At 37.7% G+C, this 12,232-nt stretch overlaps 1 protein-coding gene across 3 annotated transcripts in view; it reads right to left on the minus strand.

Annotated features, from left to right (window-relative positions):
- Positions 1–12,232, minus strand: part of LOC149785054 (osmotic avoidance abnormal protein 3-like) — a 97,028-nt gene that overhangs the window by 76,822 nt on the left and 7,974 nt on the right. For 2 of the 3 annotated variants that reach the window (XM_089978771.1, XM_089978770.1), the window contains exons 3-4: positions 7,409–7,524; positions 2,496–2,543 (exon numbers count right to left, since the gene is read on the minus strand). In XM_089978771.1, the coding sequence (XP_089834897.1) occupies positions 2,496–2,543; positions 7,409–7,524 (164 nt within the window). The remainder of the gene's footprint in view (positions 1–2,495; positions 2,544–7,408; positions 7,525–12,232) is intronic. The other variant, XM_089978772.1, reaches the window with a different exon arrangement.

Raw genomic sequence — 12,232 nt, forward strand, 5'->3', positions numbered from 1 at the left:
ACCATATTTAAAGAAAGGTAGTGGATTGATAACCAAACATAGAAAACAAAACAAATATTCCATTGTACTGGAAAATACATGTATGAGGCACATTAAGATTTTAAAAATCAAACTTATCACAAACATTCATATCAATGTATAATACACTGTGTCACATCATGCAGAAGCATTTCTTGCCTGAAATATTGGATCCCAGAAACAGAAATTTGTTTGGGAGTAAAATGTTTTCTTTAATAATACTTACCCAACAATAATACATTATCAGTACAACAACTACCTCACAAATTTATCTCTCAGAAGTTAAATTTTAGCTATAAAAGGTCATCTGCCACATAGGTGGGAGTCATACAAGAGTGATTTCCCCTTGGACTGACACCATCGCCTGCCCATACTCCAGTTACTACTGGAGCTGAATGCATGTTCTACCAATATGATGCAACCAAAGTGAGGATGGGAGGATAGTTCAAATCAACCAACAATTTATGTATCACACTGATTCTGCCAACTATTTTTTTTATCTAGAGTGACTAAGAAGCAGGTTTTATGTGAGAGGTAAACCAAGGATGCAATCAATAGCAGTTTAAATTCCCCTTTAGCCACTGGGCAAAAGATTTCAGTTGTTACACATCAAGGATTACCAGAAGGTCAAAGCAGTCTTTCTTTGAGGTCTCTAAAAGAATTTGCTTCCTAGCTTGAACAGAATTAGTAACTCAACTGTACTTGGCGTGAAACCATATAAGGGGAGGTCACTCTTGTCTGTTGTTGTTGTTGTGGGGTTTAACGCCATTTTTCAGCACACGATAGGCTATACATGGCGGCCAGTATTATTGGTGGAGGAAGAACCCGGGAAGACCCGAAAAGAACCACCGACCCACGAGAAGCTACTGGCAAGCTTTCTCACATACCCACATTGGCTGAATCCGAGACTCGAACCGGCGCAGACAGAGGTGAGATGGCAGTGATCCGTAACGGACAGCGCTTTAGACCACTCGGCCACTCGGGGCCCCCACTCTTGTCTGACTCCCAAATATGTGAGTAAACAATTTTTAGATTTCTGTATGGCTAAAACTTATCTTGGCTGGGCTGGATTTGTGTAGTAGTTGTACTAATAACGTATTATGTTTGGGTAACGTATTTGAAGAAGAAATAAAAGAATGATGAATCATACCATTTAGGTAAATTGCAGGAAAATTGAAAAAGCTCTGGAAAGTGATTAGATTGCAAAGTCTAGTTCTACCTTTGTCATGACTTACAAAGCATAACTTTTTATACAAGACATTTTCACAAGCTATCCCTATAATGTATCTATGCATGTACATGACATGTCTGATTGTAAACAATATAGCTCTAAATTTAGTGCCACATAATCAACTAACAGTTCCGAGTCACTGGCTCCACAAGAATGGACTACGACTCTTAGACTTGTATAAATGTACTTGGGACTCCCCACTTTTTTTTTAAAAACTGACATAAACATAGCAATATTATTAGCAATGAACACTTTATGGGATTCAATGTCCTGAAATCCTAATATAAAAAGACCTGTTCCTTCTACTGTAGAGTCAGAGAGAACATTGTTCACCCTGATCTGCAGAATCATTGTGCAGCATCAGAGTTGGAACTTTGCCATTGGTCTATATGAATAATACAGTAGTGAAACTAGATGCCACATGATACAGCTCAATTAAATTACAAGTATAGAAACTTCAATTTTGTCTTCCTTCATATTATTGTTACATTATACCACATGATACTTTGCTTAGTGTAAAGAAATAATAAAGCAGGGTCTATTCTAGGATGTGTAATTAACTGATTTATGCTAATTTAGAAATTTTTGAAAAAATCACCTGAATACATCTTATCTGCAAGCCGTTCTAAGATTTCTCCATTAAATACTTCCTGTATTTAAAAAATTCACCTTTACCAAAAGGGGGGAGGGGGGGATTTTCACCTAAATTTTCAGTTCTTGAATGGACCCTGATAAAGAAGATTTTTTGTGTGTGATGAAATATGTTTAACAAGAAACTTCACAAAACCTGACACAGAATAAATGTCACAATTATTGGCAGAGAATATTATTGCAGTTAAAACATAATAATATTGGCATTAAAGTTATCTTTTTATGTTTTTTTAAATTTGAACTGAAAAATATTTGTGACAAAAAAATGTTTTAATGCTGCTTGATGAACCTGCAAGACAACAAACTAAAACAATTAGTTAATTTTGACTTGTACTTCAAGTTATTAATCTCAAAAACATTATGCAAAATGAGCCACGATATTGAAAACAATGAAATATTTTCACATTTGCACTATATTAGTGGACAGAGTTTCTATTTTCTAACATGCTATACGTGCAGAGTAAACTGGCTTTACAAAAATAAAAATGACCTATATATACTAACTACAAGGTAAATGTAAATATTGAAATGAACTACAAAGCCGAGTAATAACTGACTAGCTGGATATGTAGCTGAGTGAACGAGTACAGGTTACCTCGGAATAATTCCTTTCTGTGCCGAGGAATTGTCAAAGCCAGATGACCTGTTATCATAAGACATGTCAATTCAGATACAATATCTACTTTTATTGTGATTCTATTTACATTAAGCAAGAAAAGTGGGCAAAAGGGTTCAACGTTAATGGTTAATGAACAAAACATAAACCTGAAGTCTGTAAAATACATTGCCCCATAGATATGAAACATCCTGAGCACAAAAACTGAACACAATAGTGTTTGAAATTAGCAGTAGTTCTCCAGCCCATGGTTAGTAAATTTACTAATAGCCTAGGAAACTAAACAATACTAAACCTCCTCCTAGCTTCTGTGACTTTTGATGGTCATCCCCCTTCGATAATGCGATAAATACAGTGTGACTAAATTCAAAGGCATTTCATAAATTGCATGACGCAAATTAATACTCTCATCTACTTGAAGGGTGAGTTCCAACTGATTGATAGGAAACAGTTACACTAATCTGTAACTGTAACAAAGATCATCTAAAGGGATAAATAAATCTTTTTTTTTATTATATGTCACTCAAGAAATTATATTAATGTCTGTAGCATTATTTGAGGAATTACTGTGGTGATTTCCTTTTAAAAGTATGTTCTACTACTGTTTCTAGTACAGTAGTAACAGCTGATCTAATCATGTGCATGAATTTGAGTTGCCTCCCATGCAATACGAAATTGAACTGAAAGGATATTGTATATGTCTTTTGTTAAAAATTTTATGACAACACACTTTGTAACTATTATTAGTAACACAAACTATATTTGGTATAAGAGAATGGACACTGTGCCATATACATGGTTGGACTGAAATCTTTCCAAGCCAAAAATTAAATATTCAAAAGTTTCATTCTAGGTTGAAATCCTGTGCTCAAGATGTTTCCTAATATTGAATGTAAAATATCTGCAGTGGACACAAGAGTCAAGTATGTCAACAACTATAATGCACTTTTTACAACATTTAACATTAATTCATTTGATGCCACATAAGTTTAAAGATACCACTTTGTGATGTTATGGGTAACTCAAAGATGCATCTATTATTTTTTATTTAAAATTAAAAAAATCCATGATTCTAAAGTATCTCAACACAATAGCCTCTTCCTAAAAACAAAATTGTGGGGTTCTGTGTAAAACTGTTTCTCTGAAAATGTAGTAGTTTGAACAAAGTGACTGTTGTATTCCTAAAGTGCTTGAAACCACTGTAGACATATCACTGATGTATGCTTGTGTTTAAACACTATGAAAGTCTGATGTGAATTAAATAAAATCTGTGTGTGTGTGTGTGTGTGAGTGTTGGGGGTTTTTTTCTGGTTGATGCAAACATGTTATATTTGGAAATCCTGTCAGAAGTGAAAGCTGACACATCATCAGTTTATGATAAAACCTCTTTCATGTGTACTTGTGTTTTCCTCAATGATTGGCTGAAAATTGAAAAGTCATCAAAATTGGGTTTAACTGCCCAAACAGAATGATCAATACAATATATGTTATGAATGTGTTATTTTTCTGCATACTGTTTTTATACTTTCATTTCAAGCTACACTTAACTAATTCCTTTGACAGGGTCTTGTCTAGGATGTGCAATTGTAGCATTTATACTATTTTCTAAAATGTATTAGTTATAATGGCACATCAGCACAATAATGGCTATATAGTGCTAATTAAAGGTAAAGTTCTAAATAAGTAAAAGTTCAAGAACTGCACAAAAAAACTTTGGGAACAAAAACCCTTTTAATAAACTTAAATGTGAAGTACTACAATATATAAGATAAAAATGTAAATATAGCTAATTGCAAAATGATTTTAGAAAAAAACTTCCAAGAAAGGTAAACCATGAAATATTAAAAACTTACAAAATTAAAGGTAAAGGTTTTAAATTCTGTGAAAGGTATATAAAATAAAAGAAAAATGTATAAAAAAACAACCAGAAAATCATTTTTAAAGTTAGTTCACAAAAAAACAACTTACAGGGTTGATGTATATACACCCAACATTAAGTGTGTTGTGGATACTGGCAGGGTACACACTTTGGTTGAGGCTAAACCTTTGAGTAGGTATGCAAGAATCAAGTATGTGCATTCTTTTGCAATCTGCACATTGCCATCTCATGTATGTGATTTACTGTATATGAAGACTGCAACTCCCCCATGTTGGGTATGATGCTCCAAAGCTTGTCTGTGGAGGTTGATTCCACATATTTTGCCAAGTGTGTAGAGACTGTGTTGATGCAAAAATTTTCAAGAAAAAAAATTGCACCCCAAAAATGAACTAAACATGCAAAAGTTCTGGCAAGCCCTATTTTTGTTTCCTCACAAGAGTCCCCTTAAATCTTCAGTCCTAAAAAAGATGCTGGCTTAGGCAGAAAGGGGAGACCATAGGCGATAAAACAAGTAACACATACAGCTCTAGCAGACCTGGCCCTATAGCCATGAAAATAAGTATAAGAAATCTTAACTAAGACTCAAAATTAAAAACGTATGTACTTTAATTAACTTTAAACAGTGGATGACAGAATCACAAGAAATTTTAGAGTATTTTTCAAAATGAGTTTATATATGAATGCAAAATCTCTGTGATATTTGGATATTTTAACAGTGGTTTTTAAATTTCAGTTCTAATGCAATGAGTTCAATTTTTAGCTCATAAAGTTATGTGACTATAGAGCCTGTATTCTTCCGGGTTGTTTTAATTCATGACTCTGAATTTAAGCTCAAAGGTAAAATATTTTCCAGACATTCTGTAAATTTTCTCTGAATAAAGTTAGAACTGTAGAGCATTTAGGATGTTCGCTGTTTGCTTGTAATGATACAGATACACCCTCAGTGTACAGCATCTGAGTTTGGGGTTTAACACTTGTCTTAAAGTTGGTGCTAAAACATGTCAAACTAAACGTTTCAACCTAAGAATTTTGTTGGGTGGGTGGGTGGGTATTCTATAACTTACTGTAAATTGAAGTGTGAATTGCAGACTTTTCAGGATTATCTGATTTGTAATTCCTCTCATTTACTACCCAATTTAAATAGCACAGATGTCCTCTAAGTATGGTGTCTGATTCAATGGCTTTCAGAGTTTCTAAATAATGTGGTGCCTTTATCAATATTGTTTAAACTATCTGAATGCAAAATTGTCATTCTGAATCAAATGACCAAAACATAACATTAGATACCATTAAATATCAGGATTTTCTTCACTTCATTTCAAATTTCACATAACACAGTTGAAACCAATTAAAGCATCTGTGGAGAATTAGGTATATACGCACAGGTATCTGTAATGTGATTTCCTACTTCCTGGACCTTCAATTTCTGGTCCTGGACTCTCTGTTTACAAACTGTGGTTTACAGTTTTCCATACACTGCAAAGACTTGCACTTAGTTCAAGAAAATTATGTCCATGGATTTGCCATTTTGAAAATTCTACTTTTGGCTATGTATGCATTGTATATAATGCATCACATCAACTCATGGGGATCCAGATAAGGTGGAAAACCTGATCTCTTGTCCAATACAATGCTCCAAACAGTATCATCTTGGAAATAATCTTTAAATACTGCATCCCACCTCCCAAAAAAACAGTTGCAGAAATTACCACTGGTGTCCAAACAAAGCAATTTTCTAAGTAAAGAAAACGGGCAAAATAAGGTTGTGAGAGACCATAGCCTAAAAGGATAGAAAACCTTGATTATTTGTTAGTGTATAAATATGAAAGTGTTTTCTGTGTTTAACAATGACAACTATAATGGATGGCAGTTCAGCATTCTTTGTACAAATTTAAAAGGCCTTAGTACAAGAATGCTTTCTGACAAATATTTTCAAATTCTGAAGAACAGTTTACAAGAATTCATTTAAATGTTGTTTTTTTTAATAATTTTTTTAGTAATGGTTGCCATATTGACAGTAGATCAGCATCATTTGAACAATTGATAATTATCTTCATGCCAGGATGTGCCAGTCAACTTCTGTCAAGTGCTTTTAGAGAAGAAGTTGTTTACAGGTTTTCCTAGTTTAAGTTATTGTGGCTATATTGATGGATTGGCATCCAATGAACAAATTTTAAAAGCCTTGATTAAAAGATGATTACTGTAAAATTATGTGCAAACTGGTCACGTGGCTTGTGAGAAGCAGTTTTAAATAACAAATGTGAATGGATGGGTAATCCAAGATCAATGATGCAAAATGAAGGATCATATCATAAGCTGATTTAGCCTGTTGACCAGGTTAGCTAAATAAATAATAACTTTCAAGCAGTTTTTTCAACAGGAAGTTGTTTTCAGCCCAGGCATCTATTAAAAACAATTTCTTTTATGTTAATTGTTACATTTCAATTCCCAAGTATCAGATCACAATCTGATGCTCAAAGTGTTTGAATATTTAGGTCTGAATGTTGTGGCAGAAAGTACGACTTAAAACTGATTGGTGTAACCTTAAAAAGGAAAAGAAAAAAATAATATCTGCCAAGTGTACAACAGGATTGATGCAAGCCATTACTAGATTTTGGAAAAACTATGAGAGAAAAGATTTAGAATGCATCATATTTAAGTTTTATTTAGTTATGGACTTCGACCAAAAGAAAAGAAAGCCTAACTTGAACACTGAATTTAAAATGTAAAAGTGAATTTTTTTTAAGTAAAGCATGATGATAATACTTGCCAACTATCAATTCAGTTAAATGTACCGGAAATATGATCTGGAGTGCATGATGTATTGTTTCTATGATAATAAGAAATGCAAACAATGTATGTGAGATGTGAAAGAGATTTAATCTTCAGAAGAAAAAAATATTCATCTGGAGCAACACTCAGTGAGTCTGTGCAGGTGAGAAGTTAATAAACATTTTAGTATATTGGACTTATTTTCACACCTGTCTGTACAGGTGTCTGTCTTATAGCTCACCTGGGAATGATGCCTCTCTGTGTAGACGGATCACTGATTCCCTGCATGGTGAAGGACTTTCCACATCCTGTCTGCCCATAGGCAAAGATTGTCCCATTGTAACCCTCTGTCACACCCTGAAAGCATAGAAAGAAAGCAAGAAAATAAATATATTGATGCTTACTGATACAATGTGAATGGGCATGTTTTCTGCCCATTCATCAGTCAGGTCTCCTTGTAAAGTAAACTCCATTCACACCATGAATAATAATAATAATAATAATGCTTTATTTATAGAGGGTGACTCATTAGTCAAGGACTATTCTCCCTTGAGGCCCTCTTAAGGAGAGTATAACAATGCACATTATATGAAGATAGCAATAATTACTGTTTATATAACATGATTAGTATTAAAATACTAAATTCCATTATCTATTAGAAGCACATACATGCTCATGATATCTGTTCTTAAATACTCTAATATTTTGAGCAGATTTTACATATAGTGGAAGCTTGTTCCACAGAAATGTACCAGAGTATTGGAAGCTCTTTTTAAATTACTCTGTTCTTGGTTTTGGTGCTAAGTTTCCATGTGATATTGATCTCAATTAGTATTTTGTTGAAAAAGACCTGAATAAGTCCTGAAGATACTCTGGTGCAGTTCCATGTACACATTTATATAAAAGAACTGCCATGTGAAAATCTATCCTGTCATTGTTAACCATCTGAGTTCTGTAAATAATGCTTTTGAGGGATGATCAATAGAATGCATCTAAAATTATGCGTGCTGCTTGTTTCTGAAGTTTATAAGTCCTGTCAAGCTCAGATTCAGCACAGTTTCCCCATACATTTGGACAATAACCCATTGTTGGAAGAATATATGACTTGTAGTATAGATTTCAAGTTTCCATAGGTAAATATTTCTTAATTCTGCTGAGTAGGGCAATTTTGGATGACAGTGTTTTACAAAGCTTATCAATATGGTCATTCCATAATAAATTATTATCTACAGTCACACCTACAAGCCTTTCATGTTTGATATTTTCTAATGGATGATTATTTATTGCAAGAGATAGTTCTGGGTTCCCTAACTTATTTAGCTTTTGTGATGTCCCCAAAATCATACATTTTGTTTTACTTTCATTAATTACTATCCTATTTTGTTGTGTCCATTTTTGGACTCTAATAAGGTCAGAGTTTAATCTCATTTGGATAACTTCAGTATCAGAACTAGATGTATACAAGGTTGCATCATCTGCAAACAAATCTGTATTTGTGGATTCATTATTTAATGGTGGATCATTGATATAGATAAGGAAGAGGAGAGGGGCCAAAACTGAGCCTTGAGGGACCCCTGAATGAATTGTGCGAGTTTGAGAGCTAATATTGCCAAGTATGCTTACTTGTTGAGACCATGCTCTCCACAATACAAGCAGTTTTCCGACTCATGCCTAACCCCGTTTATACGTCTTATGTACTGGTCTATATTAATAAGGAGCATGGCAGTACAGCTGTTAGACAAGTGGATTTGGTCTCGCTGGTATAATTGCTGGTTCACTTAATTGTCTCTGAAGAAGGTCCTGTATTTCGGAACAAAGAGTATTTGGAAATTTTCACACAACATACTTAGGGTGTCATTTAGTGGAGTAATGAGTACATCCCTTCTCAGCGGTAGACCTGAGATGAATATTTTACACTCTGTATTTTTGGACCTGATGGCATACAACAAGCTTTCATAATCATCCTCAATGCCCTTTAAAGATTGGCCATTACTGTAGTTATTGCCACCAATGAGAAGAATTACAGAATGATATGGTGACATATCCATTTCCAATATTTTTTCTGCAATAGTATTAACAGTTGCACCTCTATGGGTTTTTATGTCAGTTTTATATAATCCTCTTTTTCTTACTCCTTTGATTATTGATGATACTATGAGAAGAGATCCGTCTTTAACTATGTTGCTGATTTTGACAAGTGGGGGATTCAGATGCATTGCTTGGACTTCTTGATTTTGATGACTAGACTGACAGAGTTTGGTGACTGCATATTCATTCATGTTGCTATGATGTCTGCAGTGTGGCAGTTTATAGCAATCATACTGGTTATGTTTTGTGAGGACACATTTTAAACAGTACATGTTTTGGTTCCGGGATGCAGTCCATGTTGGAGGAAGATGGTGGGATGTCAAGTGTCACATTTGGATACTGAATGGGCTCTCTTGGCATCCATCTGTCTATGGGAGACGATGGCGTAGCTCCAAAGTAAGCTTTTGTTTATCCTTCTTTCTAGCTCTCTTTTTAGCTTGTTTTATTTTTCTCTCTTCCTCTGCATTTTGAACTCCCTGCCTGACAGCTAGACGCCAGCTCGAACGGTTGTTTGCACAGCTCTCCCAGTCGTTGACACTGATGTTTGCCGTCTTCATATCCTTCTTGCAAACATCTTTGTAGCGCAGATGTGGTCATCCAGTTGGTCGTGCACCTTCTGCTAACTCCCCATATAACAGGTCCTTGGGAATGCGGCCTGGGTCAATTCTCTTGACATGGCCAAGCCAGCGAAGGTACCTCTCGCTGAGAATGGAGAACATACTGTTCATGTTGGCGCATTCTAGAACCTCTGTGTTGGGTACTTTGTCCTTCCACTGGAAGTGCAGGTGGAAGCTGTTGAGTTTCCTCTCGTGTCTTGCTAGGTGGTCCATGTTTCACTGCAGTAGAGAAGTGAGCTGAGCACGCAGGCTTGGTAGACATGCAGTTTGGTCTTCTTGGTGAGGTTGGGGTTGTTCCAGACTCTCTGGTTAAGTCTGGCCATCACTGATGCTGCCTTGGCAATCCTGCCGTTCACCTCAGAATCAGTGGAGAGTGAGCTGGAGATGTTAGACCCGAGGTATGTGAAGTTCTCGACAACTTCCAAGTTGTACCCATCGATGGTGACAGAGAGAGGAAAGTCTGCATTCTGTGTCATGACGTTCGTTTTCTTCAAACTGATGGTCAGTCCAAATTCCTTACAAGCATGGGAGAGGCGGCATACCTGCTGCCTTAGTCTATCTTCTGTGTGTGATGTCAAGGCTGCATCGTCGGCGAAGAGCAATTCACGGATGAGTACCTCTGTGACTTTAGTCTTAGCACGGAGACGGGCGATGTTGAACAGCTTGCTGTCAGCCCTGGTATGGATGTACACTCCCTCGCTGCTGTCATTGAATGCGTACTGGAGAACCACGAAGAAGAAGATGGCAAAGAGTGTCGGTGCAAGGACACAGCATTGTTTGACTCCGCTGATGACTGGGAATGCTTCAGATGTTGTGCCACTGAAGCACACTGTGCTGTGCATGTTCTCGTGGAACAACATGATGACAGCAAGCAGACATGGGGGGCAGCCAATCTTCTGCAGGAGTCTGAAGAGTCCACTCTGACTAACCAGGTCAAACGCTTTCGTCAGGTCTATGAAGGCAATGTAGAGGGGCATCTGCTGCTTGCGACACTTCTCCTGCAGCAGACGTAGTGAGAAGATCATGTCTACAGTTGACCTGCCAGATCGAAATCCACACTGGGAATCTGGGTAGATGCGGGAGGCTAGGTTCTGCAATCGCGCCATGGCAACACGGACAAAAGCCTTTCCGACAATGCTGAGGAGGGAGATGCCCCGGTAGTTGTTTGTTTTTTGTACAAAGTGACGATGTTGGTGTCACTCAAGTCCTGTGGGATGTATCCCTGTTCCCAGCAAAGGGAGAGGAGTATGTGTTGGGGCTGGAGCAGTCTTGAGGACTTCAGGCAGAATGCCATCGGTTCCAGGAGCCTTCCCACAGGCAAGGCAATCGATGGCTTTTCCAAGCTCTTCCAGGGTGGGCTGTGTGTCTAGCTCCTCCATGACAGGCAGGTCTGGAATGGCGTCCAGGGCAGTTCCAGTGACATTGTTTTGGGTTGCATATAGCTCGAGATAGTGCTCAACCCATCACTGCAGTTGTTTCCCCTGGTCTGCGATGACTTCGCCCATCTTGGACTTGAGGGGGGCGGTCTTGTAGCTGGGGAGGGAGCCTGTCGCCTTTTTGATACCCTCATACATTCCTCTTGCATCCCCGGTGTCGACAGCTGTCTGTATACTGTTGCAAAGGTTCAGCCAGTAGGTGTTGGCACAGCAGCGGGCAGTCTTCTGGGCATTGTTCTTTGCAATCCTGAGGGCTTGTAGTGTTCCGGGACTATATACAGCCTTGTATGCAAGGAGGGCTTTCATCTTTGCCTCAGGCTGAATTGTACACAGAGTCACGGATATGGGACCACTTGGAGTCAATGGTGTCATCAGGTGTCACTTTGGTGAGGGCTTCCTTCAGTTTGCTGATGAACTGTTGTGTTTTCTCTGGGTTGCGTGCACAGCAAGTTTTGATGCATGGTTGACCCTTCTTCTTGGCATGGTGCAGCTTCTTGGGTAATATTGGCACCTTGCTGGCCAGGAGGGAATGGTCTGTGTTGCAATCGGCACTGTGGTAGCTGCGGGTGAGGAGGACACTGGCCAGTTCTGCACGCCTGGTGATGACGAGGTCTAGCTGGTGCCAGTGGCGTGAACGTGGCTGTCTCCATGACACCTGGTGGATCTCCTTGCATTTGAAGAAAGTGTTGGTCTTGCCCCTTCCGTAAAAGCCGAGACAGGTGGACCAGGCCTCATGGTCAGCTCCCACTCTAGCACTTAAGTCTCCTAGTAAGTAAAGGCTTTCATTGTTGGGGATACTGGATATTGCCTGATCCAGAGCCTCATAAAACTTGTCTTTCTCCTCATGGGTGGAGCAGAAGGTTGGGGCATACACGCTGAAAATGTTGACCGGGCCTAAGGATGTTGACAGCCGGAGGGCAAGGA

This window comes from Sinohyriopsis cumingii, chromosome 13, assembly GCF_028554795.1.
Source record: "Sinohyriopsis cumingii isolate HCF-2022 chromosome 13, ASM2855479v2, whole genome shotgun sequence".
In the NCBI taxonomy this organism is placed as follows: Eukaryota; Metazoa; Mollusca; class Bivalvia; order Unionida; family Unionidae; genus Sinohyriopsis; species Sinohyriopsis cumingii.